This window comes from Gavialis gangeticus, unplaced genomic scaffold (genome assembly GCF_001723915.1).
Source record: "Gavialis gangeticus isolate Ggan-Ray unplaced genomic scaffold, GavGan_comp1, whole genome shotgun sequence".
Lineage (NCBI taxonomy): Eukaryota > Metazoa > Chordata > Crocodylia > Gavialidae > Gavialis > Gavialis gangeticus.
This window is the reverse complement of record NW_017729031.1, coordinates 40,021,232-40,049,028: the sequence shown is the minus strand read 5'-3', so window position 1 is coordinate 40,049,028 and position 27,797 is coordinate 40,021,232. Positions and strand designations below refer to the sequence as shown.

The following is a 27,797-nucleotide window of genomic DNA, read 5'->3' as shown; positions in this document are numbered from 1 at the left end:
GAGAGGCGGGGCTGGCGCTAAGATGGCGGCGGTGGGCGGCGCGGGGCGGGTGCGGGCGCTGGCTGCGGGGCTGTTCGAGCAGCGTGTGGCCATCGTCACGGGCGGCGGCACCGGCATCGGCAAGGCCATCGTCGCCGACCTGCACCACCTCGGTCAGGGGCCGGGCCTGTAGGGGTGCAGCCTGGGAGTGGCAGGGGGTAGGACCAATGGGGAGGCAGGTGTGGCGTGGGGGCGGGGCCCGTGGGGTGTTGCCTGCCAGTGACAAGGGGCGGGGCCCGATATCATGGGGGCGGGGTGGGGCAGGTGAGGAGCAAGTCCCTCCCTCAGACCAGGTCCTGGTCGGTGACCAAACCCCGCGGGCTCCCGCCCTGGGCTTGGGTCTGTGCCCCGGTAGCGCCAGTGCATGCAGACCCAGGCCCATGGCAGGAGTGGGGAAAATCAGGAGTCAAGAAAAACTCTCATGAGGAGGGTGGTGAAGCACTGAACGGGCTCCCCAGAGAGGTGGTGGACTCTCCATCCTTGGAGGTGTTGAAGACCTGGGTAGACAAAGCCCTGGCTGGGATGATGTAGTTGGGGCTGGTCTTGCTTGGAGCAGGGGGTTGGACTTGATGTGACCTCCTGAGCTCCCTTCAACCCTCGTTGTCTGATTCTCCGAAGTAGAGAATTGGCAAGGCACTTCTGTACCCTTTTTATAGCAAAACTGGGTTCGTGCATCTCGTTCACAGTGAATAATGCCACACACAAAGCAAAAGTGCACTGTGGTTGGTATGAGTTGGGCTGCCGTGATGGTATTCTGGGTGAATATGCAAGAACTGGGCAGGCCAGGAAGCGCGAGCTCCCTTCTCTTCCTGTCCTTTCTCGGGTACCTTGGGCCCCCGTGTTCAGCTTGCCTCTGCTGCTCCTTGTTTCTTGAACTTCCCAAATGAAAAGAAGGGCTGAGGGCTCGCAGGGCCCAGGACTGCTGATCTCTAACGGCATGCCTATCGTCTAGCAATGGTTAACGAGTGGCTGTCCTATAAAAGACCCATGTTACAAAATGCCTCATGCAGCAGCTCCATATGCGTAGCATCTGTCTAAAGGGGTTTTGGTTTTGTTTCCACAGGTTGCAATGTAGTTATTGCCTCTCGCAAACTGGACAGGTTAAAAGCTGCTGCCAAAGAGCTGACTGATCAAAACTCTTCCCCATATCCAGCCCAAGTGACCCCCATGCAGTGCAACATCCGCAAAGAGGAGGAGGTAAAGTACAGTAAGCTCACCATCCCGCTTCAAATGTCAACAGCAGACTGGTGCTCAGTCGTCAGAGGGTCTTTTTAAGACTCACCTCCCTCTGAGGAAGGTCACAGCAGGCGGGTGCATTGTCGCATTTCTTAAATAGACAGTTTCGATGCAGTGACCAAAGGCAGGTGGGGCTGAAACAGCCATTTCCTGGAGATTGTCTGTCACTGCAAGATAGGATTGCATTGGATGTCCCTGCCTGATGTCCATGTGTGGCTTCTGCTTAGTGCTGCAGAAGAATGTGGGGGCATAAAGCCACGGGATAAAATTCTGGACCTCTCAATTTAACTCTGTGGGTCTGAAGCTCTGTATTTAAACCTCCAGCCTTGCTTACATCCTCTGTGAGGCTGGAGTAAAACTGGGCATTTCAGGGCTATTCTTGAACAGTGTTGTGGAGAACAAACTTTGGTCAGGCCAGGCGAGCCACAAACCTAGTTTAATCTGCTCCAGATTGGGTATGGGAATGCCTAGCCTGCTTAGGAATGACACTGAACATTTTTTAGGGGAGCATAAATCTTCTTTTCATTACCTAAAGGGAAGTTGTGGTGATGTCTAGTATGGAGGGATGTTTAAATGGAAGGTAGCAAAGGGTCACTTCTTTTTACTTGACTCCCTTGGAGCAGGGAAATGTTTGCAGTTCAGATGGTTTTCTTTGGCTCCCCCTAAATGTTTGCCAGTGATACTAAAGCCTCAAAGCATCTAGTTCTTTGCAGTTTCTTTAGTATGATCCCCTTGACACGGGCAACTGCAGTCCAGTTAATGGTTAGCTAGTGGGTTGAAGTCTGCATCGGAGGCATATTGAGCTTCTGTAGCACCCTGGGCAGAGTGCTAAAGTCTTACCTGCTCCAGCTTCCTCAGCGCACAGGCTGCAACAAGGGGCACCAAAATCCTTCCCTGCCCCTACCAGAGTATTTGCCATGGCAGGCATAGCTACAGAAGCTGGACATTCCAGTAGCATATGGGGGAAGAGTTGAGTGGAATAGCCCCCTTCCCTCCCCCACACCCCCTCAGCATTTTTGCCATGGGAGGGGCAGTTCCTTGCCCAGTAGTATATTGGGGCAGGGGGTGGGAGTAAACGGGGCACCAGAGGTAGCTCACTGTACATTGGCTGTGGCACCTCCATGGCAGGGGCTGTCCATGAGCTGACACTGGTGCTCTTTTTCCCCCCTATGTCCTTTCCCCCAGATACACAACTAGATGAGGAGCTACACCTCCTGCAGCAAAAATTCCAGGAGGAGGGAGCCCTTTCCACTTGACCCCCTCCCCTCCATACCGTACTGGGCACAAGGCTGCACGTGCTATAGTGAAGGCTTGGAGCTGGGGGGAAGCATTCTTATGCCCCCTCCAAGTTGGGACCTAGGGCTGGTGCCTCACTCGCCCCTCTAGTTATGCTACTGTTGCATTGCCAATTTCTGTGGGCCACAAAGTGATTGTGGATGCTATACGGTGTTGCAAAGCCTAATTGGAAGCTCTGAGGAAGGAAGGACAGATGATAGTGCTCTCCAATTAGCATTCTCATCTTAATTTCTCAGCCCAGACTTCTGTTCTCTTTTCTTGAGCTTTTCCAGTTTTCAGCAGAGTGCAGGGTCTTGTAATGTAGGATTTGGGATGTATTTTGGCTGTGGTCTTTGGTTCTTTGAGGAGTCTGAATGATCTTCTTTGCTATTGCTGCCATAACTAAACATGGAAGTCTGATGACTGAAGCCTGCCCTTTCTTCTAATGCAGTCTTGAGCAAGCTCATCAGATTAGCACAATATTTTTCTCATCAGTGGGTCATTTGGGTTATTCATTTTTTTAAACCATTCAAAGCCTTGATAGCAAAACCCAGCAACATTTTAAAGAAACGATTGTGATCTTTAATAGCTAAATTGTAAACCTACCTGGTCAGTTTTCCTGCTATAAAACAGCCAGCCTAAAAGAGTACAAAAATCATGTGTTTCTTGGAACAGAATAGTTTGTCTCATAAGATATTTAAAATGGCATATTGTGCCTTTCACCTCTGGAGGAGCTGGACCCTAAAGGGCTGCAGGGAGTGTTTGTCACTCCACCTGCTATGAATTTTAGCACAGAATTTGCCACCAGCAGCAATGCTAAGATTAGTAGGACAAACAACAAGTGTTGCTTTAGCTAATTGAAGTGATTCTCTGCCATGGTGCCACATCACCTGGCAGTGTCATGAGATCTTTTTAAGGCTGCTAGGGAGTGCTGTGCAATATTAGCACTACTGGGTGTGTGAGCACTGTGCGATTCACAAGATGGACTCTGAGATTTCCAATAGGAATCCATAGTGTCAAAAACATCCCGAGCTGCTAAGGTCTCTGAGTACTTTGTAACATATATAAAAATTAATCTTTTGTTTGTCTGTGGTTGGGAAATGAGTGAAAGGTAAGATCTGACATTTCCTGAGGGGGCCTTGTGTCTAGTAAGGAGTGCCTTGAGTCTAAAAAGGTTGGGAACCGCTGCTATAGGGGCATGTGAATGCTGGAGTCAAATGGAAACTGAGCTACACATTGGTTAACATCTGTGTTTTGTTGCAAAGTGTGTGCAGCATACTTAGTGACTATCCACAGCTAGAACTGTCCACAAGCCGAACATTAATTTTCCATCCATCTACGATGGTGGTATGCTCCTGGAAATTGGGTCATCTGTGTAAGTGCTTTAAATATGGGATTAGGAACATAATTTTAGGCACCTAATTTTAAAAACCATTTTTTGAAGGACCAAAGAATGCCAGCACTGTTAAAAGAATTGATATTGAAGCCCAAAAAACAAATGCCAAAATCATTGTACCAGGGGCTTTTTTTTGGCCTCTTATTAGAATCTTGCTCAATAGAATCAGCTGCTTATTAATGCAAGAATCTGAACCTGTGCTCTACATGTACCAGGTTTTTTTTTTAATTAGACTTTAGTCTATGCATGTTCACTGTATAACTGGTGTGTTATGCAATGGCTGGGAACTACTGGGCACTCGTGATCATGGTTTCCACATAAGCTTTTTGCTTTATTTTGCTGCTGGTTATGAGAATTGCATTGGCCAGAGCACTTTTGATTCTAATAAGTGGCAGACTTTGTGTTTTATTCTTAAAGAAGGGTGTACAGAAATCAAATACCTTACTCAGGCCCTACCTTGACTCCCTAGAAGAGGTGGGAACCTGCACAGGTGATGGGCTCCGTGTCACTTGCAATAACCACTTGATGCTGACTAAGTGGTGGTCACCAGCTCTTCTATTGCAAATTACCAATGACATTTCTTGGGCTGTCTAGTTCAACCATTCGCCTAACATGGACCACAGAATTCTTGCCCTGTAATTCCTGCATCAAGCTCAGTCCCTTTTACCTGAATTAGACGTGCTATTTAGAAGGGTATCTTTCCTGATCAAAGTGTTTTGAAGCAATGGAGAATCCATCACATCTTTGTTCTAAGTTCTGATAGTTCATAATTTTTCTTTGCTTGTTTTTTTACAAAGTCATATGTCTGGCTTCTCCATGGATTGAGACCTAGCAGTGGTGTGAAGATTCATGTGTTCCAGTGACCCTCAGAATTATGTTGCCTGGAGTCCCTCACTCCTGACAAACAAGCCTGAGGGGAGGTTCCAGACAAACCACAATCTAACCCCAAGTTCTCAGTGGCAGATCAGGCAGAAGATGATATCAGGATCTCAGTAACTGTAAACACAGGAGAAGGCTGCAGCAAGATGGAGGTCTCCTGTTGTCTAGGATTCTCCTTTGCCATTGGGATCAGATCTCCACCTTGTCAAGATCTTGTGGCTGCTGTTTTAGTGCACCAGCTTCCTCACATTAAACAAAGTCATGCACAGGCTTCTACCACAGGGAACAGCATGCTGTTCTGTGCCAACCTCCAAAAAACTTGCGGCAATCAACCAGCAGTGACAAAGGCAGGACTAGTGAATTTGGCAGTCTCCAGCCACGAATCTGTTCACAGGTAGTGGTAGCCTGTTGGTTGTCTTGCACCTGGGTTGAGACAGGTGCAGTCCTGGATCCCCTCTGCTCATCTCACTTGGGAAAAGGGCTAAAAAAGGTTCCCTAAACCTAAGCTGTCTTCTTTGCTCCTGGCTGGATAACATCATCTTACAGGATCACTCTCAGCAGTCAAAAACATCACAAGAAGACGATGATTTTTGCAACATGGAACATTTGCACCTTGATGGATAACCAAGACAATGGATGACCAGAAAGAAGAACTGCCATTGTCTCCAGAGAACTAATAAGATACAACATCAACCTTGCAGCTCTGAAACAAAAAAGACGAGATGAGAGCCAGCTGTGGGAAGAGGGTGGAGGCTAAGGTGGAAGGGGAGACGGTCCAGGACAGGTGTATTCGCAGCTTTGGCTTTGCCAGCAAGAATCAGCTCATTGGTCAACTGACAGAGCTCCCTGTGGGCATTTAACAAACAATTTATTATGACCCTTTGTCTTAAACTCAGTAACAACCAGTATGCCATTGTCATTAGTGTGTATGCCCTAATGTTTGATGCTGACGTTGATGTCAAAGAACAGTTCTACTCCAACCTTGACCATGTTCTGTTTAATATTTGCAAGGAGAACAAAATCATTCTCTTAGGTGACTTCAGTGCCAGAGTCAGATGTGACCTGGAACTCTGGAGTGGCCCCGCTGGGAAGGAAGGAGTAGGGAAATCCAACCCCAACAGCGTCCTTCTCATGAGCAAATGCATGGAGCATGCTCTTGTCACTCTGCCTGAAGATGGTGTTCGTGATGACAAATACAAGAACACATGGAGACACCCTTGGCATTGGCACCTCCTCAACTGTGTTACTGTTACTGCCTCTGATTGAATGGATGTTCATATCACACAAGCCATGTAAGGAACGATGACTGCTGGACAGATAACTGTCTTGTCAGATCCTTTATGCGCATTTGGCTTGCTCTGAAACAGTAAAAACAGCCAAAAAGAATACAAAGTGCTCTCAATGCTCTCAACACCAAATCTCTTCAAGACCTTATGGTCTGTAAGGATCTCCAACAGCATCGTCATGAAAAGTTCTCTGCCCTGTCCACAAATGAAGGCAACATTGAGGAACCGTGGAAGGGGTTTAAAACCACCATTCATATGGGCTGTGCTGAATCTGTTGGCTTTAACACCCATCAACACCAAGGCTGGTTTGATGAAAGCACAGCTGAGAGCCAAGCCTTCCTTGATCAGAAGAGAAGGGTTCATTCTGCCTGGCAAGATGACACCTCATCTCAGCAGAAGGGGATGTATTGGCTCCTCAAAGTCAAAGCTCAAAGGAGGATCTGGGAAATCAAAAATAAGTGGTAACAAGATAGAGCTGCTGCTCATCCATGAGGTGTGGGGAGACCAGGCCAGCTCCCACCACTGTGTACTGCTTGTCCAGAGGCAGCACAGGGGCTCTCACCAGCCCCACACTGGCTGGGCTAGCAGTCAGGGGGCATAGCATCCACTCCCAGTGCCTTCCACTTTTCACCTGGGGCAGCCCCGGCCCTGCCTGCCCCATGCAGATCCTGGGGCACATGCCCCCACCCCATGCCCTCCCAGACCAGCGATGGAAGCAGTAGCAAGAGCCGCTGGACAAGCTACCATACGAGCAGCTCCCAGGCTGGTGGCACGCAGTAGCATGAGCTGCCCCACCCCCTCCCTGGGCAGTGTTGCCCCAGCCTGGGTCCCAGCCCCAATCCCCCTCTTGCTGTAGTGGTGTTGATCTGCCCTCCCCCTCCCCCACACCCCTTCCCTCCCTCCTCCACCCACCACAACAGACTTACCAGCTGGAGGCAGCTGTGTCCAGCGTTGAGGACTGCTACCTGTTTAGCATATGGCCGAATCTGTGAAGCAGCATCAAACCTTTGGATCCAATTTGTCCGAATCGAATCACTTTCCCTCCAAATCGGCCAAATCCGAATTGAATACTTGCTGTTTCGCACAGGCCTAATCATTATGACTGTCTTCAAGAAAGGACATGTCTTTCTTTGGGAGCCATCAAGGTATTGCCCTCTTCTCCACAGCAGGAAAATCCTTGCCCACATCCTCCTGAACTGTCTTCTACCTCTTGTTGAAGAAGTCCTGCCAGAATCTCTGTGCGGTTTCAGGCCACCCTGTGGGGCAACTGACATGATCTTTGTTGCCCACCGGGTCCAAGAAGAGTGTCAGGAACAACATCAAGACCTTCATATGGCCTTCATTGTCCTCACTAAAGCCTTTGATTCCATCAATCACAAAGCCTTGTGGTTACTACTGGCCAAATTTGAATGTCTTGAAAAGTACATCAAGGTCCAGAGACTTCTTCACGACCAGATGACTGTGACCATCCTATGCAATGGATCGGAGACAGATCCGTTTGTTGTCCAAACTGGAGTCAAGCAAGGATGTGTCATTGCTCCAACTCTGTTCTCCATTTTTTTGACATTCATGTTGGTTTCCATTAAGGACCACCTTCCTTCTAGAGTTGACACAAAATACTGGATGGATGGAGGGCCCTTCAATCTGGAATGTTTTCAGTCAAAGACCAAAGTACTCAAAACAGCCATCCTTGACCTTTAGTCCATTGACAACTGCATCATCCTTGCACACACTGAGGAAAACCTCCAGACTGCTGGATCTTTTTGAAGAAGCCTACCAAACTTTGGGCCTCTCTCTCAACATTGAGAAGACTGAAATGCTCTATCAGCCTGCTCCAGTCCATGAATGTCACCCTGCTCACCCCCAAATTACCATAGAGGGAAAGACCCTGGAGGTAGTTGAGCACTTCCTCTAACTCAGTAGCTCCTTCTCTCAGTGAGTGAATATTGAGGAGGAGATCCAGCACAGCATCTGGAGTGCAAGTGCCTCCTTTGGGAAATAGCTTTGGTGTGTGTTTATTCAACAGTTTCTGGAAAGAAATCAAGATCCGTGTCTATAATGCAGTCATTTCCACTCTCCTCTGTAGATGTGAGATGATAGTAGATCACCTACATTTCAAGATACTTGGAGAGGAATCGCCAACAAAGCTTCCTGAAAATCCTTCACATCAAGTGGGAAGATTGCCACACAAATGCCAGCATCCTTGCTGGAGACAATATTACCAACAGTGAGTTGGCAGTCCTCAAGCACCAACTTGTCTGGACTGGATATTTTATGTGGATGTCTGACTCTCGACTCCTGGAACAAGTGCTCTGCTCCCAGCTTAGTAACGGCCTGAGATCTCACTACAAGGACACATTGAAGGCTTGACTCAAGAAAACAGGTGCTGACAACAGCTGTGAGGAGCTGGCTGCTGACTGACTCCAACAGCGCCGCAACCTCAACCAAGCAGCGGCCTGGTTTTGAAGTAAAGCAGCGTATGCTTCCCTGTGGAAAGACTTGTAACTTCTGCAGATAGGTCTGTGACTCAAGGATTAGGCTCTTAAGTCACCTCCAGACCCATCAATGAGCATGGTAGAGATCATCCACAAACTGAGGGATTGCCAACGATGTTTGGCTTGAATTTGTCTGGCCTCACCTTCCAGACGCTGGATCTTTTTACAGCTTTGAATATAAGAGTGATAGTGTGTTCCTTAGATATCTTCTCCCCAGGTAGATACTCAGAACCATAATCAAGCCAGTGGGAAGTTTGGAGGAGCTAAATAGATCATGCTTAGGTGTGCGGTGTGTGTTCCAGGCCTCAGATCATTCCCATTGGCTCTTTCCAGATTCCCCTCCTATTTCTCCACTTGCTTTCTGATACGAACACAGCAGAACAGGGTGTACTCTCCTCCATAACAATACATGATTTTCAAGGACACTTGGTAGGTGTACTGAGGATATTGTGAACAGGGCAGGGCAAGGCAGGTTTCAGCATACATTCTGCAGATGCAACTTGTCCCTTGTTCTTTGCTAACCTCAGGCTGAGATTTGACAAGACATTTATAGGTCAAGTTTTCCATTTCTAAATTGTATTTGCAGGGAGTTAAGGTAAGCCTGATATTGCCTCAGAAAAGCAGTGGCTGCAAATACCTTTGTCTTTGCTCACGTCTTCACCTTGCAGGGATTAGGGTGAAAGGTGCTTGCTAGTAGCTGATCTGTCTGTAGGGTAGTGATGGGACTGCTTTCAGAGTTTGCCTATTCCTCAACCTAAAAGATGATGGCTGAAATGTAGGATCTTGAGAGAAGGGATCCAGTGCAGACATGGAGAACCCTGGGGAGGAGGAAGCGCATACATCTGGCCCTGTGGATGAGACTGAGTAAAGTTGGGAGTACAACACAAGACCTGTTATAACAATTCTACAAAAATAAAGGGATAGAAGTATTATCCCTAATGGAGTACAGAAGTGTATGACCTATTACCTATGTTTGCTGCCATTTGAGGCTTCTTGGTAACATCTCCAGTTTAAACCTTTGGACAAATAATTTTTTCCTGTAACTTAAAATAAAGCCAAGCAAAAGAGGTACAGGAGCAAGCCACTTCTGCTTTAGTCTCACCTTTTCATTTCATTGTACAGAAGCCAAAAAAAATGTCCTACTTCAAACTGCTAGTCAGGCAGAACATGAAACTGCTTTCAAAACTGCCAAAGACCTCTTTGCCTGCTGTGCCTCATCTCCAAATAGCCCACCTGGCTTGACGATGACGCAGCTTTCCTTCCTTTTGTTGGCCCAGCTTTGAAACTGGATAACCTACAGCTTTAAAGGAAGCAGGTCTCTGCATGTAGCTTTTTATCTGTGATGTCAGAGCTCTTTCCAGCCTACGAAGAGCTGGAGGTGTATTAAACAACTGCTGCAAGGGACTTGTGGGAGAAATTTGGGAATAACTTAATTAATGCAAGTTTTTATTCTCTTACCCAGGGGACCTGCTTGCTTTATTTTTTCTTAATGTACAAGAAACAATCTTGCTTGCTGTTGAAGGCAGTCAAACAGTGAAGAACCTGTTGGTTCTCCTGTGGTTAAAACAGTGAGGCTAGTTCCTCACTGTCTCCTATTCTAGTTAGTTTTCTATCTAGCAGATTTTGTGTTCAAAGCAGTGCACTAGGACATGTTGGAATGCTGCTAGGTGAAGAGCACCTGGGCTTTCCCTACTTTGCCTTCGTGATGGGTTGGAACATTAAATTTGGTCTCTTATGACTTTCCTTTTGGACTGAAGTGTTTGTGGGGACCAGTTAGGGTCTTGCCGACATCCTGAAGCAGTAATGAAATCAGTGCCACGCTTGATGTTACACATGAGAAGAGGCCTGAGGGGGGTTCAGATTTCTTCTGGCCAAGATTCAAACAAAGCGGTTGTGGGTCCCGTTTATCAAACCCTCTCCCAAGCTCCAGGAACCCAACTGTGCTTAGCTCACGAATGCTATCCTCGGGTGGCAGGGATGGGGTGCTCCACGGTCCTTCCACATCTTGACCACCAAAAGAGAAGAGGCTGTATGTTGCCTCTTTAAATACTAGGAAGGGAGAGGTGCACATCACCCGTGCAGCAATGGAGAAAGGAAGGAATCAAGGCTCCCTTCCCCTCTGAGTTAGGGCCAGGGTTCCCAGGAGGGTTTTGGTGCATTCTTCCCCCATCCAAGAAGTTAAAGAGATTGTCTTGCTTGCTAAAGGATAGGTCTGTATACCTTCAGTGCAGTTGGGCCCATCTTTTGAGCACCCTGCCTGAGATCAATCAGCCACTTTTATTATGTTATACACAGCGTTGCATTTCCTTGCCTCCAATCCAGCAAAAACTGTCCCTGGGTGCAGAGATTTGGTGCAGCCCCTGACATCAAAACCCAGGTAGACAACCAGCTGGATGTCTTGCAGACATGTCTTCTAGGGAAAACAGACTTGGAGAGGGACTCGGTCTCATCCCAGTGAGGTAATATTGACCATGGCTGCTCCTCCCCTGTGGGTAGCAATGGGTTCCTTTTTTCCAAGAGCCCTAAAATCCTCCTGCTTTTATAATAATACTCATGGTGAATTAATTAGGGGGGCAGCTACAGTGTGAAAGTATCAAAGCCTCTAGGCTGGGACAGGAGAGGCTGTCAGCCTTCTCTGTGTCATGGAGTACTGGACTATTTGCATTTATTGCTTTGACAAAATAATGAGCCATATAAATCTGAGAGCAACTTTTGGTTAAAAATGCTTGTCAGAAAGCAAGTCACACATTACATTTTTCAGGTCTCCCTGTTTGTCTGTGGCTGGCTGGCTCTCTTCATCTCATTAGTTTCTTCTTTCTCTTAAAAGTCCATGTATTGTAGAGAAGCAGACATGGCTTTGCCAGGAAGTAAGTTATCCTCACCCCTTCATAACACCAAGGTGGGGTCTGAACAGGGTTCTGTGTTCTTCACAATCTATTTTTAATTTTGTGAGTTTATTCTTCAAAATAAAGCTGGCAGCTCTCTTTGGGCGCATGTCCGCGTGACAACGTTGGCCTTTAAAGCATCTTAATTGACCTTTTGCACTACTTTAACCGCATCACCATTTACACCTGCAGCAGTATATTTCGTTTTAATTTCGTCACGCCGTACGTGTGCAGCAGCATATTTCCCTTTAAATGACTTTGTTACGTAGCAAAGTATTGTAGTTTGCTACGTAACAAATTGCAGCAATACACCTGGAGAAGGTGGTGGGGATGGTGCACAGGGTACTGGAGGCCCAGGTGTGCTTGGGGAAGCTCAGGCTTGGCGGACTTCCAGTGCCCTGTGCACTGTCTCCATTGGCTTCTGTGGCTGCCAACCCACCCTGCCACCCTCCTGCCGCCTTCCCACACTGCCCCCGGGACAAGTCGGCCCATTCCCAGGTGGTCCCAGGCTGCAGAAAGGTGGTAGGGATGATGCACGGGGTGCTGGAAGCCCACCAAGCCCAAGCTTCCCCGAGCACGTCTGGGCTTCCAGCACGCTGTGCATCGTTGGATCAGGCCAGGTGCTGCCTGTGAGCAGCCTGCCCAGGTGGCCCTGGGGGGCACCACTGCCATGGAGGGAAGCAACAGGGCCCCCTGCAGCTCGGGAGCCTCTCAGCCCACCAGCAGCTCGCCCCCCAGCCATGGAAGCGTCGGGCAGGCTCCGGGAGGGGAAAAAAAGAAAAAGATGAGCTCCTTGCCACTTTTTTTTTTTCTTCTCAGCAGAGCCTGCCTGCATGAGCTGCTGCCAGGGTGCGCAGCCCTTGAGCTGTGGGGGGGCCTGGTTCTCGCCTCTGTGGTGACGGACGCCCCCCTGGGACCACCTGGGCAGGGTGCTAGCAGGCGGCTGCTGCCTGGGGAGCACTGCCGCCACAAAGGGAAGGATCGGGCCACTCTGCATCTTGCACCCCCAGCCACAGGAGTGGTGAGCAGGCTCTGGGGGTGGCGGGGAAGCATTGGGCCCCTTACTGCTTTTTTTTTTTTTATGTATTTATTTTTCTGGTGGAGCTGGGGGGGAGCTGCCAGTGGGCCATCACTGTTCCATAACAGTGACTGAAGTCCCCAAATTGAAATAGTTGGCTTTTAATCGACACAAAAACCCACCAATTAAAGACGCACTGTTTCAATTTAGGGAGAACTAAACCCCCATCACGTGTACAAGCGGCCTTTGGTTCTAAGGTTTATTTGAACTGCTGCTTAAACTGATCTAGTAAAATATCCTTTGAAAACCCTCAGTTTAAATAAAAACTGTCTTGTTTAGGTTTCATTTAAACAGAAACGACTTACCCACTGTAAACTAAGTTGGCATAACCCAAGGTTAAGTGTCCACACAGCTTCTTGTACCACTGTGTAGCAATTTTAAAAATCAACTTTTCGGTAAAATTGATGCAGCTATTCATATCGTTAGCTCCTTAGTGGATGTGTCTACATGTTCATTAATGTGCTCTAAGTCATGTGCATTAAATCTAGTACCTCCGGGCACCTGTACGTAGCCAGATGTCTGGGAGGAGACTCAATCAAGCCTGCTGGTGCATGTTAATTAACGCACTCCAGCAGTCTCTGTGTCATATCTGTTCAGTGTCCTCGCACTTCAAAATGGCGGCGGGGCGCTTTAACTAAAGCTTGTCGAACAAACTTTAGTTCAGGCACCCCTGCTGCCATTTTGAAGGGCAGGACACGGAATACACTTGACGCTGCAGGCACTTAATTAGAGCGGCTCTTGGAACTGCTCTAATTAAAGCCTGTCCCCGCCACACACACTCCAGAGCACAGGTATAGATGCCTTCCATTGTGAGGTACTAGAAAAATGTGCATTAGCCTGTTTTAATGTGCGTTAGCCAGGGTTTTTTTGCGATGCTTTAATGTGCATTAAAATAGTTCAATGCACATTAAAGTGCACGTGTAGATGTGCCCAGTGTACCCCAGGGGTGTTGAACTGGTTTGGCCCTACGAGCTGCATCCCACCTGCAGGGTTTCCGACTCTGTTCTCTGTTCTCCCCCTGCTGGCTTCCTTGCTGAGTTGATGTTTTATTAAGTTTGTGGCTTTAGCGAGATTTTAGGTGACACACTGCCTGTTCTTGTGTTTCGGATGTTGCAATACATTACCAGAGCAGTGTCTGGGAAGGGAGAAGAACAAGTGTGGGCCCACTGAGGAAAGAGCGTCATCTTGAATCTGCCTGGTCAGCAGAACATTGTCTCATTACTTATTCTTTCTTCTGTTTTATATGACCAGAGATGCCAGATCAACTCCTTACATCCTCTACTAGGCTGAGAATTAACAGCCCTCGGAACCTTTTTACAATAGCTTTGAAATTAGGAGTGGAAAAAAATGGAGTAAAATAATTGATTTTGATGGGCAGTTATTCAAAAGGTCTCTTGTTCTTTTTTTTGCGATAGAAAGATAGGTATGCTCCTGTAAAACCTAAATCCTCAAAGCACCCTTCTGCAAAGTTCTGTTGAGCATTAAATGTGCATATGTGGATGGTGATACTCTTCAGAAGAGGAGACTGAAGCAGAAGTTTCACTGTTTAGCCCAAGACTTGGACTGATCTGTCTCTGAGCTGCTGAAGTGCCATAACTACCTTCTGCTGTGCTCCACCAGAATCCTGAAGCAAACCCCCCTGCTCTCCTGAGAAGTGCCAAGGATTTATTAATGATGTTTAGTTTAGTGAGCATGTCTCACTTTTATATTTTGACAAGGAAAAAAATCCCACACCTCCAGCAGTACAGCTCCACATTTATTTACATCCTGGTGCTTTGTGCAGCTCTTGAATTGTTCTTGATAGATCTTCCATCCGAATGCTCACTCAGCCCGATTCTTTTTAGCCATTTAAAGCTGTCAAGCTGCATTCAAAGCTGGGGGCTGGGGTGGGTATAGCTGCAAGGCTGGAGCCTAGAAGAACCTGTGCTTTGATGTAGTAGGAGAGGATAAGTGGGGGGCAACTCTGGATGAAATGGGATGAGCAGGCTGATTGACATTTCATAGCATAGCCAACATGGCTGTTTATTAGGTGGAGAATCTGGTGAAGTCCACGCTGGATCTGCATGGTAGGATCGATTTCCTGGTGAACAACGGAGGAGGCCAGTTTGCGAGTCCTGCTGAGCTTATCCGGTCAAAGGGCTGGCATGCTGTGATCGAAACTAATCTGACTGGGACCTTCTACTGCTGCAAAGCAGGTAAGCACCCAACACTTGCAGAAATACCAGTAAGCAAATAATTTAAAAGCTTGCCTAATTTCTTCCCATCCATTGCTTTCCATACAGGTGCATGACAGTGGGCACATCTTCATGTGCATTGATGTGCGTTCGTTAATGCACATTAAATCTAGTACCTCCGGGTACCTGTACACGTCTGGCAGCTGCTCTGACACGCTGTGATGATGGCGTGTCAGAGCAGACTCAATTAATCAAGTCTGCTGGAGCGTGGTAATTATTGCATTCCAACAGCCTCCTGCATCTCATGTATCAATGTCCTCTATTGTGAGGTACTAGGAAAATGCACATTAGCCTATCTTAAAAACCATGCTCTTTAGTTAATACACATTAAGTGACACTTAATGCACATTAGCTTATTTTAATGCATATTAACTAAATAGCATGGCTTATTTGGTGATGCTTTAAGGCATATTCAAAATGTTTTAGTGCACATTAAAATAGGTTAATTCACATTAAAACATACACGTAGACATGCGCATTGGGTAGCTGTTTCCATAGATCTCATCCTAAGCTAAATATATTCGTAAGTCAGTTATATGAAACTTAGGTTTGGAAGTGGCCTCGTATGTCATCTAATCCAACCATCTGCACGGATGCAAGATTTACTAAAACATCCTCAGTAGATACCTGTGGCGGAGTACCTTTGGGCTGCCCACCACGTGGTAGGGGCCGCAGTAGGCTGGGGCAGAGCCCAGCAGGGAAGGGAGCCAGCTAAAACCCTTCAGATCTCATTTTAAGGGGGGAGGTGTGTGACGGAGCACCTTTTGGGGTGCTCACCACTTTAGGGCTCTCATAGGCTCTGAGGGGAGCCTACTTTGGAGGAGCAGCAGGGGAAAGCCCCTAGGTACCATTTAAAGGGGGAAGGTGTGTGGCAGGGCACTGTTGGTGCCTGCCACTTTAAGACCAAAGCTAAGCAGCCAGCAGGTGCTTGATTAAGGCAGCCATTTTAGATCTCTGGCTGCCTATATAAAGAGCTCAGTTCCCTGCTGGCTGGGAAGGCTGTAACATTGCCTGGCTGTGAGGCTTTGTGTATCATCCTGAAGGTAAGGGCAGGAACTGTAGGGGATGGTCAGGAGGCTCCTGGTCCTGGGCATGACCTAAAACTGCACCGTGCTGGGAGTGTGTGACCTGGTGGGGCTCTCAGTGGCACGGGAGCCCCCAGGAAATGCCAGGCCAGTTACCATCCCGGTGAAAGGGGGGTAGGGGCACCTTAACCCTAGCCCTCACCTTCAGGCGCATTGCGTGACACTGGAGGCAGTTGGGCCCAGGCATGGCTGTGGCCACTTGCGCCCTGTGGGGTGCAAGACCCCGAGGAGGGAGAGTGGGGGCCAGGCACAGCTGTGGCCACCTGAGCTCTGTGGGGGGTTCAAGACCCTGAGAAAAGGTAGTTGGGGCCAGGCATGGCTACGGCCACCTGAGCCCACCGGGAAGGGAAGCCCCTGTGGCCCCAAGTGAGGGGGTAGCATGGAGCCTGAGTGAAGGGGGCAGAGACAAGTAGCCCCAAGTGAGGGGGTGGTGTGGAGCCTGAGTGAAGGGGGCAGAGATGAGTAGACCCGAGTGGAGGGGGCGGTGTGGAGCCCCAGGTGAGGGGAGGAGGCCCACGTAAGTCTTTGGACGGCTGAGGCTGAAGTTTGGGCCAGAGGCCAAGTAAAGGGGGCTCAGCCCAAGAGAGAGGGGGCGAGTCCTGACTCCAGTAAGTCCTCCACTGCTGGGAGGCCAAGCGTGGGTCAAAAGTAAGATCTTAAGTAGCACCACAAACTGCTGCTTATGGGGGGCGGGTGGAGTGAGAGTCCCCTGTGAGACCCTGGAGCACCAGTAATGGTGTGAGGTACCCCAGCTCCCACATCCAGGAAGGTGGACCTAAGAGAGAGTGGGGCTAGTGAGAGAGGCCGGAGGTAGAGTACCTCCTTGACTGGTCAGTGCTGGGGCCAGGACCAGGAAGGTCAAAAGGGCCAGGGGCCCACTGCAAGGGACGCCCAGAGCAGAGGGCCTGGGGTCCCGCCTGGCCTTGGAGGTGAGGCCAGGGCCTGTGTGGCCGAAGGTCCCAGGGGGACCACACGCAAGAGGAGAGCTCAGCAGCCCGAACAATGGCGGAGTAGGCCATCTGAGCGGAGGAATCAAAGGTGGGTCCTGATAGGAGGATTCCGGAGCCCAGTGTGGGGCTGGTGTGACTAACAGCTGGATGCCATCTGTGAGGCATGGGCTGCAGTGTAGGGAAGGCTCAGAGCTGCAGATAGCGCCCCCTGGCATTGGGGCATAAAATGGGCAGCCCCCCACTTAATTAACATCCTAATTAATAAGAGCATGGTGTGGCCGGCGAGTCAGGTGGGAGGCGTGCCCAAAGGCAAGTGGGGAACCTAGCACTGTGGCCAGGCGGGGAGCCCCACTTCACCACAATACCTATTCGGCCTCTTCTTGAAAACCTCCAATGAAGGAGAGTCCACAACTTCCCAAGGCAACTGTTACCACTGTCCTACTCTTCTTGCAGCTAGGAAGTTTTCCCTGAGATGGGGTTCTCAATCAGCTCTGCTGCCATCCACACCCACTGCCATGCATCCAGTGTTCTGTGTCAAGGGGAAACGATTTTCCTCCATCTTCTTTCTGACAACTTTTCAGATATTTGAAAATTACTATCACATGTCCAGCTAATCTTTCCAAGCTACCTGGTTCCTTTTCATGTTTCCTCATGCAGCTTGCTTTTCAGTCCCTTTGCCATTTGCCTCTGGATCCTTTCCAGTTTCTCCACAATCTTTTTTTTTTAACAGGTGGGGACCAAAACTATATCAAGTGTTCCAGCTGAGGGCCAACTAGTGCTAAGTATAGGTGGTACTGTCACCTCCTGTGTCTTGCATACAGTGCTTCTGTTCATGCCTCCCAAAACTGCATTGGCTGTTGTGTGACAGCATCATGCTGCCAACTCATTGAAGTTGTGATCTATTAGAATCACAGTCTGTGCCACACTGGTTCGCCCCCGTTCTGTATTTGTTCATTTCATTTTCCTTCCCACTGTGCAGCCTGCTATATTGTTGTCTTGTTCATTTTTATCCTCTTCTCAGTTGCCCAGTCAGTTCTCTCAATATACCTTTTGAATTTAAATCCCGCCCTCCAAAGCATTTGTGTCCTCTCCCAGTTTTGTGTCCTCTACATATCTGATTTGGGGTATGCTTTACTTCTTCTTCCAAGTTATTAATATATTAGCAGAAGAACAAGAATGGACTTCTGTGAATCCCCACTTGAGACTTCGTACTGGTCTGACATTGATCCATTTACATTACCCTTTGCTTGCAGTTATTCAAACAATTGAAGTCTACCTGATGGTAATTCAATTTAGTTCCCATTTCTTTTGCTTACTTATGAGAATGGCATGTGGCATCATGTCAGAAGCCTTCCTGAAGTCCAGGTATGTTATGTCCACCATATTCTCCTTGTCCCCAAATGGGTTATCCTGTCAACAAAGGAAATAGTTTGACCTGATTTGGTCTTAACAGAGCTACGTTGGCTGCTAGTGGTCATGCCCTTCATCCTCCAAATATTTACAGATCAACTGTTTTCAGTTTGTGCTAGTCATCTCCTAAGTTTGAAGTCAGAATGACAGTCTGTAGTTTTCTGGGCCTCCTTTATTAAAAGGGACAACATATTAGTCCTTCGCTAGTTCTTTTGGACCTCATGCCCTCAAAGAGTTTGCAAATATGATTTTCAGTTGAATTTGCAAATGTTGTTACAAGGGTCCTTTTTTTTTTTTTTGAGCTACTGTATTTACTCAATTCCAAGATGAGGTTTGTACCCCTTTGTTATGGGGAAAACAAAGCCTCATTTTAGAATTGGGCATCACAGTGCTCCAGCTGGGAGGTGTGGGAGCAGCTGTGTAGGGGAAATACAGGAGTGGGGAGAGGAGCGGTGCAGGGAGGGAGGAAACTGTACACTGTAGAACTGGGCTCCTGGCACAGTTGCTCCCTGCAGTGTGGGGCAGGAGACACTCTGGAGCTCCACCTGTACCTGAATCAGGAGGGAAAGCAACAGAAGAGGGTAAATGGTAGAGGGGTAGTCACCAGGGGGCAGGGGATAAGGGGCAGGATGCAGACTCCCCCTGCTTCTACCCTCCACCCCCTTGCCTCTACTTTGCCTATTGCCTCCCCCTTTCTGCTGTTTTCCTGCTGCAGCGGTGGAGGAGCCACATTTAAGACAGCCTGCCGATAATTAGATTCTACATATGAAAAATTGTGACAAACTTATAATTTTTCATGCCTATAATCTAATTATTGGGGTGGAAGGGTTGTCTTAGATTCAAAGTTGTCTTGGACTTGGGTAAACATGGTAATTATTTCAGCATCTTGCGTGAATGGTATCAGGCCTTGCTAGCTTAAATTCATTCATATGTCTCAGAAGATCCCTGCCACACTTACTTATCATGAATTGAATCTCATCATCTTTGGCGTGTATATTAATGTTGCTAGTTGTCTGATTGATTGCAGCTTTTTTTTATATGTGAAGCTAGCATTGAACAGTTCTGCCTTCATTCTTGTGATCCTTCTTAGCTTTCCCTTGTGTTGGCATACTTTGACAATGAGCCTTTAGTGCTGTATTCCTTGGGAACTGCCAGCCATCTTTAAACTCCTGAATTGTCTATCCATAGGATTTGACTTAATGTTTTCTGAGTCAGTTGTCAGTTGTCTGCCTCTTTGAAGCCATTCTTCCTCATTTGGCTGCTTTTGTGTTTTCCTTTCCTTAGAATCAGGAAGACTATCTCTCGTACTACGATAATTCCATTGCAAGTTCATCCTGGCTGGTGAGCACTAGATCCAAGATAGATGACTCCTAAGTTGTTTTTGCAGCTGCTGAAAGTAAAAGTTGGCTTCTGCCCACGTTGAACTTACTGGGCATTTTGTGTCCAAAATGTTTTTCATCCGATGGATTCCATCCCCACAGATGTAGACATAGTGCTTTTTGTGAAAGAAGGAATGTGAGGCTAAATTCAAAGTTGGTGCTGTGTGATCCTAGGACAGTGGGAGTAATATTTACAGGGTAGAAATTAAGATCTCAGACTTTCCACAAGCAAGGTAACTCCTTAGTGCTTGGAAAGCATCACACTAGCTGTTCCATTTCACAAATGATAAAACTCATTTAAAAAGGGTAGGTGACCTCTCCAGGGCCCTTCAGGAATGCAGCTAAGCTGTGGGGGGGAACATGGGAGTTGTGGCTGCCAGAAGCTTGCTCTCATCAGTGGGAGAAAAATTCTTGTTAAAAGATTCAGATATTAATGAGCTTATTTTTACTCCCTCTCTATAGTATACAATGCCTGGATGAAGGAGCATGGAGGAGCCATTGTCAACATTGTAGCTGCCACAAGAATTGGGATGCCTGGTTTATCGTGAGACCACTTATTTCCAAACCTTTTTCACCTGGAAATTGTTACAACTTTCAGCTGAATGTCCCCAGCAGAGCCTGCTTTTTGAATAGTGGATAATTGCATGTGCTCAGAAGCAAGGAAGGGGTGGAAGTGTAGTTATTGCTCTGCCCTGACATTCCTTCCAAATGTCTTTAAAACTAGACTGACTATGTGCAAATACTGGAGTTCAGAGGAAGCTATGATGATAGGCTGGCTCTCGAGCTGGGTAACGTTAGGCTGTATGAAACGAAACTCCCTTCTCCCCTGTTGCATGCTGCAGACCAGCATACTCACATGCAGCTGGATCAGCAGGCTTTTAGTAAATGTGTTCATAATTTTTTTTACTTTCTGAGAGGAGAGAGGGTCAGAGAATTGAAGCATTTTCCATCAGGAAATCCTGACTCGTTGGAATTAAAATATTTTGTGAGAAAGGGCTGAAGACGTTTTGAAAGCTTTTTGAAATTGTCAGAACAATTTGGACAGCTTCCTAAATGGTAATATTCATCTTTATCCACTTGAACTAGTTTTTGTTTTTAAATAGAATCTTTTTTATATTTTAAAAAATAAACCGAATGCAAAATGTTTTGTTCCTAACACTTTTTCCTTGGCAAACATTTTCAAGATTTTTTTTTTTGACCTGATTCAGGATTAGAAACTTGAAATCTTAAATTTGTAGAACACAAAAACAGTTCCTGACCCAGCTCTTTATAAAAGCCCCGAACTGGCTGATTGTACTCCAGTGGGTGCCAAACCTTTTAGCAGGTGTGCCAGAAATTGGCCCCTTACCCTCCCCAAATGCCACTCCAATCCCTCTCCCAATGTGCTGCTCTGCTTTCAGCTCCAAACCCTCTGCTCCTTGCCTGATTTTTGCTTCCTACCATATCTGCCGCTGTGCTTCCCGTCCCCTTCCCCATCCACCCACATGCCACGTACGCAGGCTGCTCGTACCCTTGTGGCTCTCATGACACAGGTTGGCCATCCCTGTTGTAGGATCACAAAGATGATCTAAAATATCCACAAGATGGTGCTCAAACCTCAGCGTGAAATTCTCTGCTCTGGAAAAGCCTGCGAGAGCTTCCACTGAGGATACCTCACTACCACAATTGTGTTTAAACCCAAAGCTGGACTGCCTGAATCCCATCTTATTTCCTAAAAAAAAGATGAAAGCAGGTCTCAGGACACTGTTCATGTGGTCAGTTATGAACTCCATTTCTGGGCCTGGATGAGCAAACCTGTTGACCAGTGAACTTCCAGGTTTCCAATGCATTTGACTTGGGATCATAGGGACCTCCTGGGTCATTAGGTCCAGCTGATGTTATTGCAGGCAGCTAGGTTATATTGACCCTTTCATTTCAACTTCCAGTCTTCTAACTAGGGAATCTGTTTTCTCCCTTAGCTTATATGGGAAAGCTATTCCAGAACCTTGTTCTGAGTTTCTGCATGAGTGTATTTGTGGTCTATTTTATATGCATGTGTGTGTTTTGGCTTTTGTCAGCATTTTCCACTAGCATAAATGTCTAAATACACTGAGAGAAGAGCCAGCAGTGATATCCCCTCTCAGCCTTTGTGTTTTCTAGCCAAACAAGACAAGTTCTCATATCTTTCTCTCAGGCTTTCCCATGGCCTGGATCATTCTGGTAGCACTTCTGTACACTTGCGAAAGTCTGAATTCATCTCTATCAAGCATGATGTATCTGGATTGAATGTGGTATTCCAGATAAGGACTCTGTAGGGCCTTACATAACAGCATTAATACTTCCCTATGTCTGTTAGAGACCCATTAGGATTATTTTTCACAGGCATATCACAGTAGTGGCTTGTAGTTGTTCTGTGATTGGCCATTATACCCAGATCTTTCTCCTGCTTGCAGCCTCAGCTGATGAGGCCCCAGCTTACAGCAGAAATATTTTTTGTTGCAGCTTATCTGCCCAGCTGTGTTATTGCATTGTGCACTGGGATTTCCTCCTCATATTATCTCTTGCTGCCATCTTATGACCTCTGGTTTTTCACCTAAGCTGTCTCTTGACTTTTGCCCGTCTCTAGGGTGCCAAGTTGGTTAATGTCTGCTTCATAAGGTAGAATATGCTCCTCCCTAAGGGACTGGTCCAGCCTTAAACAGTACCTGTGTTAATCTGGCTTTTTTTTTTTTTTTTAATTTGTCAGGGTGTGGTGAGGCAAGGCTCTGTGTTACGTGTGGACATTGATTCTTCTGTCTCTGATAGGCACACGGGAGCTGCTAGAGCTGCAGTGCAAAACCTGACCAAGAGTTTAGCTATTGAGTGGGCCTGTGCAGGAGTGAGAATCAACTGTGTTGCCCCTGTAAGTACTGTAACAACAGGCTATGTGACCAGACTTGCCAACAGGACATGGCCATGGTTAAGATTTTAAAAAGCCAGCATAGGGCAGTGGTGGATGTTTAAAAAACAAACAAACAAACAAACAAAAAACCAAAAAACCCAACCAACCAAAAAAACCGCTTTGATAATTTCAGCCTCCTTGAGTGCCACCAGTATAATTTGTGTGTTATCACTTCCACATCCAGGGTTTTTTGGCGCACCTCTGCTTTTTCTCCTTAACAGAAAGACACTTAAGAGGGGAGGGAGATGTGCTTTTCAAATGCTCATCATGAACATTTACACAGTGCTCAATGTTTCAGTAGTGATTACCTCAGTTCTGGGCTCGTGCTTCTGTATAGAAAGAGTGGGAGACGGGATGGATTCATGAGACTAGTTCAGGATTGGGAGCCAAAAAACGACTTCTGCTTCCATTGTGCAACTTGGAGCATGTCCCTTATTTTCTTTTTGTCTCAATTTCCCTATGGAAAGTAGGGTTATTATTAGGCAAAATATGAGTGTTACACATGTACATAGGAAACCAATGTACAGGGTAGCTAAAACATGCTCATCACATCCCTGAGGAACTAGGTATGTGTTGAATAACTGGTTTAAGCAGTCTTATGGAAAGACTGGCTTTTTGTAATACAGGCTGCTGTGAATTGAGAGGCATTTTAGCCCTAACTTGGAACTGTAGGTGCACTGTTTTCCTTCTTGGAAACTTCATCCTAAACCACACTTTATTTTTGATGGGCATATGTGGGACAAGGAGACGTTTCCCGTTCAAAATCCACATTATTTTCTATTTCCAAAAGTCACATCTAATCAATTGGCCAGTCAACAGGGAAACCTTTCTTCTGCTGGTATTGGATTGCGCACAGATAGTTCATGCCTTATGACTGGAGGCTTAAGTTGCTTTCTGTTGGTTTGTGGACTGCTGTTCCATTCAGGTTGAGAGAGCCTAAGTTCCTCAGAGATGGATGTGCATGTTTGAGTAAAGGTTTCATTGAGTAAAGAAAGACCTTGAAGCCTAACTCGCCTTTTTGTCAGTGAAATCTTTTAAGTGTTATATTATTTTTCGCTGAGGTTTTTTTTTTTTTTTAGGCTCATTAAATTTTGGGGAAATAACAACTTAGGTCAACTTGTACAGCAACACATTCTGTGAGTCTGCCTGCCTTTTTCAGTTGGGTATTATTTATCCAGTTAATAATCTCAGTTACATTTTAATGCATATGTCAGACAGGATCTCTGATAAAGATTTCAATATGTAGTTTGATTTCTGCAATACTCATGTTTGTAGAACATGTCATCTATCCGACACATGCTGCTCTGATCGTCCGATAACATACAAGTTGGCAAGTGTACAGATGTTTTACAACAGTTATTTACTGACTAGTCTAAAATGGATTTGTTGCTATGTCAACTAAATAATTCCACATGACAGTCAGGATAATCTTTGACATCTGTACTTCATCCCTGTGGCCACACAATCGTTGTGGTAACCCCCAGGAAACTTTCACTGCAATTTATAAGCCAAAGTCATGAAAGAAACATGTATTAGAGAACAAGGACTGATTTCAAAGGAAATAACATGCTTATTTGTTAAATATTTTACTTCTAATTCCCCAAAAGCGCTAGTTCACATTCCTTCTCTAAGACATTAATACAGGGGTGGGTAAAATGTCCCACGAGCTGGATCCAGCCCACTAAGGGATCCAGTCTGCAGCATGTCCCTGGGCCCCACCCATCCCAGGCACAGGGGGCAGACCAGGCTATGTCGCATGCAGCTGGTCCTGCCACTCCTAGGCTTGCAGTGGGGCTGGGGTGGCACAATGGCCAGACCCAGTTTCCCGGCAGCCCCAGTGGCAGGGGTGGCTCCTTCTGGCTGCCACTGCCACTGTTACCACTGTCACTGGATCTGGCCCTGCTACCCAGGCACCCCCGCCCATCTGCCCCACCCCCTCTACCAGGGGCGCTGTATGAAGTGACTGGGCAGGGTCTCCATGAAAACTGGCCTGGGACCCCTACGGGCAGGGCTTACTCAACTGGGCGGATGGGGTGAGGCTGCAGGCAGGTGTGGAGCACTGTCCAGGAGAGGGCGGGTGGGGCTGGGATCGAGGGGTGGTGACAGCACCCGTCCCACTTCTGGATGCTGCGCCTTGCCCGCCCACAGTCCCATCCCATCCACCTGGCTGTATGCTGTGCCTGCAGGGGTCCCAAGTCAGTCTCCATGGCTGCCTGCTCTGTCTGATGCCCCCAGTGGTGGGTGCAGGGCAGACGGGCCTGGCCGGATAGGATCAGTTGACCCCCACAACCCGCAACAGCTCACCGTGGCTCCCTAAGTCGCCCTCCAGCCCAAACAATTGCCCACTCCTGCATTAATCACTCTTCAATACCCGCCTGATGAATTAATGACAGAAACTTTCCATTTTAACTCAGAAAATCTCTCCCCCTAGAAAACAACATGAAACATGAGGACGATGCACACAATTGATTTCTGTGACCCCTGTGTTCCCACTGTTACCATCATCTTCCCTCACACCTTAATCTACAGTGGAAAGTCCTAAGAGCAGGGACTGTCGCCTCTTCCTATGCATCTGCACAAACCAGGGCTCTGAACCTGACTGGAGACTCTGGTTTGACCATTGCGCACAGTTCAGCCTGTCTAGCATTCTGTAAAAGCACAAGACTCGGACTCGATGATCTGTTAAGGTCCCTTCCAACCCTAGTACAGTATCTATGAATCTATGGCAGAAACCCTTAAAGTCCTGGTGTTCAGGACTTTTGTTCTCCTTCAGTAAAAAACAATTTTAAATATATGTAATTCCCAAAGTTGTCTCTGGAGTTCTTACTGTCTATCTAGCTTTGTGTAGCTTTTGAGGTGAGATTGAGGCACTGATGGTTAACTAACGAAATCCAGTGTATTTCCATTCAAAATCTTAAAACTGGCTTACAATAAGAATTTTGCTGCTGTAGTAATAAGACAGCGAAGAGTCTAGTAGCAATACAAATAGCTATCTTATTATACCCAAGCCTAATAATAATTTTAAAAAATTGCCCTTGGGTACTGTTTATGCAATAAAAACATTTGGGTATTAAATAGGTTAGAATTTGAATGTATATAACATTGCATTGGTCTCATTTTGCTTTGTTTTACTACAGGGAATAATATATTCAGAAACTGCCTTTGCAAACTATAAACACATTGATGATGTTTTAAAAACATATCCCTCAAAGATTCCAGCCAAGAGACTGGGAGTTCCTGAAGAGGTAAGATATTTCAGAATATAGGTTTATTGCTAAGGTGTCTGTACCTCTGGCACTTTTTTTATATGGAGAATGATAATGTGTGAATATTTAGATACAGAAAATATTGCAAGAAAGGGAGCTCTGAGCAAGGCTCGTTAGCTTTAGAATAATTGCTGGAATGCTTAAAGATTCCATGCTTTTAGATACATGCTGAAAATTCACTACAGACACCAGTTACTACTACAGAGTTCTAGTTTCTTCTTAAAGCAATTGTTAAATAAGAGAGAGAGGATGGAAAATACTGATGGCTAAGGTGAGAAAAAACTCGGTCTCTTTTACACTTGATTGTCTGATCCATCAGTTCTCAATTTTTTTTCTGGCTTCTGGCACTCCTTCATAACTCTTCTGAATTTAGTGTCACCTCAGTCTAGTTTGGGGATAGGAGGAGCGAGTGCACTTGCAGGGGTCACTGCAGTTATTTATTGCGTGGCACCCAGGTTCAGGTTCACGTTCTCTGTTCCTGGAACAAACTCTTTAAGTTGTTCAGATCTGTGAGTCAAAAGGTTCCTTTTTGATCCCAAAAGCATATCCTGCTGTGACCCTTAAATCTGAGTACCTGAAACCCAGTCCCAACACCTTGGAGCCACCATTTTTTTTCTGAGTTTGGTCAATCTCATTGGCATACTGATTGGATTGCCAAGGCAAAGTCATTCCATGTTAATGATGTCTTTGATTTTCCTCTAGCTGCTGTTGGACAGGAGGTATGATACATGACATGCTTCCCATCAGCCAGTAGCCAATATAAGCCTAACCTGTGGTGTACCATAAACATAAAATCAATGAGCTTTTCAAAGCTGCGTACAGCTTTCAGGAGTAGTCACAAATACAAAGAGAATGACACGTAAGAAGAAGAAAAAACAAATGTAGCTGTTAAAATAGTTCATCCCTTCCCACTCTGTACCCGAGGGGGTGAGAGAGACCCCCTCCCCACTGCCACAGCTGCTTCCTTGGGTGCTCACCTGCTGGCAAACGGGGTTCCCTGCCTCTTCCTCCTGCCTGCCCTGGGAGGAGCATGGGGGATGAGCTAGGCTGAAAAGTGCAGCCCTGCATTCCCTGCTTGCCCACTTCACAATGTGCTGCTTGGAGTGCAGGGGCTGCTGGGCAGGGAAGGAGGTGGCAAAAGAAGCAGGAGTCCCCGGAGGAGCAGGTGTGGGCACAGGTTGTCTGTGGTGCATTGGAGTGGGCCCGGAGGGAGGAGCATGGGAGCTGGGCCTTTTAAGGGATCTCACGAACCCCAATTACGAATTGATGGTCTGGTCAGTAAGAACCGTGCTGCATTTTTTTTTTGGCCCGAAGTAGAGAAGATAAGTTCAGATCAGATGCCCAGTTCAGAAGGCTTGTTGCAGTAAGCAACCATATTTAGATGGTGGCTGTGTTCAGACTTTGGCTTAATGTCACTGATGAACCATGACTACATATGCTCGGCACCCACAGAACATGGGTGTGTTGCTATAGCTGCCTTGGATGCACGTCAGCCTCAAGGAGCTTTGTATCACATGCCTCCCTCTCAGGCCAAAGTCAGTGAGCTCCATAATTCTTTATTAGGTCTCCCCTCTCGTGTGTTTTCTGCTGTCTCCTGCTGCCTCCTTTATAACTGGCGAAACTGTGACTGTGGATGGTGGTCAAACACTGTATGCCTCCTTCTGGGATGTACCAGGTAAAAATGAACTATTGGAATGTCCTGCAGTGACTTGACTTTGGGCAGGGTGCCACTTGGAATGGGAGGACATAAATGGTTAATTTGGAAAAGGAATTAAGTATTTTTTGTTGCTGCTGCTTTTTTTTTTTGCATCACAGATCATAACAACTGGCCTCCAGCACCAGAAGGAGAGAACGCCAGAGCGCTTGAAAAAGCATTTCCAAAATCAAAGCTATAAAGAAATGAGATTCTGCCTGACCTCCCTGGTGATGCTAACAGGGCAAGATTTTGGTGTTGAATGCCCAGTAAAGCTGGATATCCTGCTAA

General features: G+C 46.8%; 1 protein-coding gene across 1 annotated transcript; it reads left to right on the top strand.

The window, feature by feature from the left end:
* Positions 1-19: 19 nt before the first annotated feature.
* On the top strand, positions 20-27,797 carry PECR (peroxisomal trans-2-enoyl-CoA reductase). The gene is made up of 8 exons (XM_019522644.1): positions 20-152; positions 1,103-1,236; positions 14,599-14,764; positions 20,090-20,171; positions 22,412-22,508; positions 25,685-25,792; positions 27,377-27,488; positions 27,629-27,797. Exons 1-8 carry the CDS (start codon positions 23-25, stop codon positions 27,706-27,708), a joined length of 909 nt encoding a protein of 302 aa, XP_019378189.1. The 5' UTR covers positions 20-22; the 3' UTR covers positions 27,709-27,797.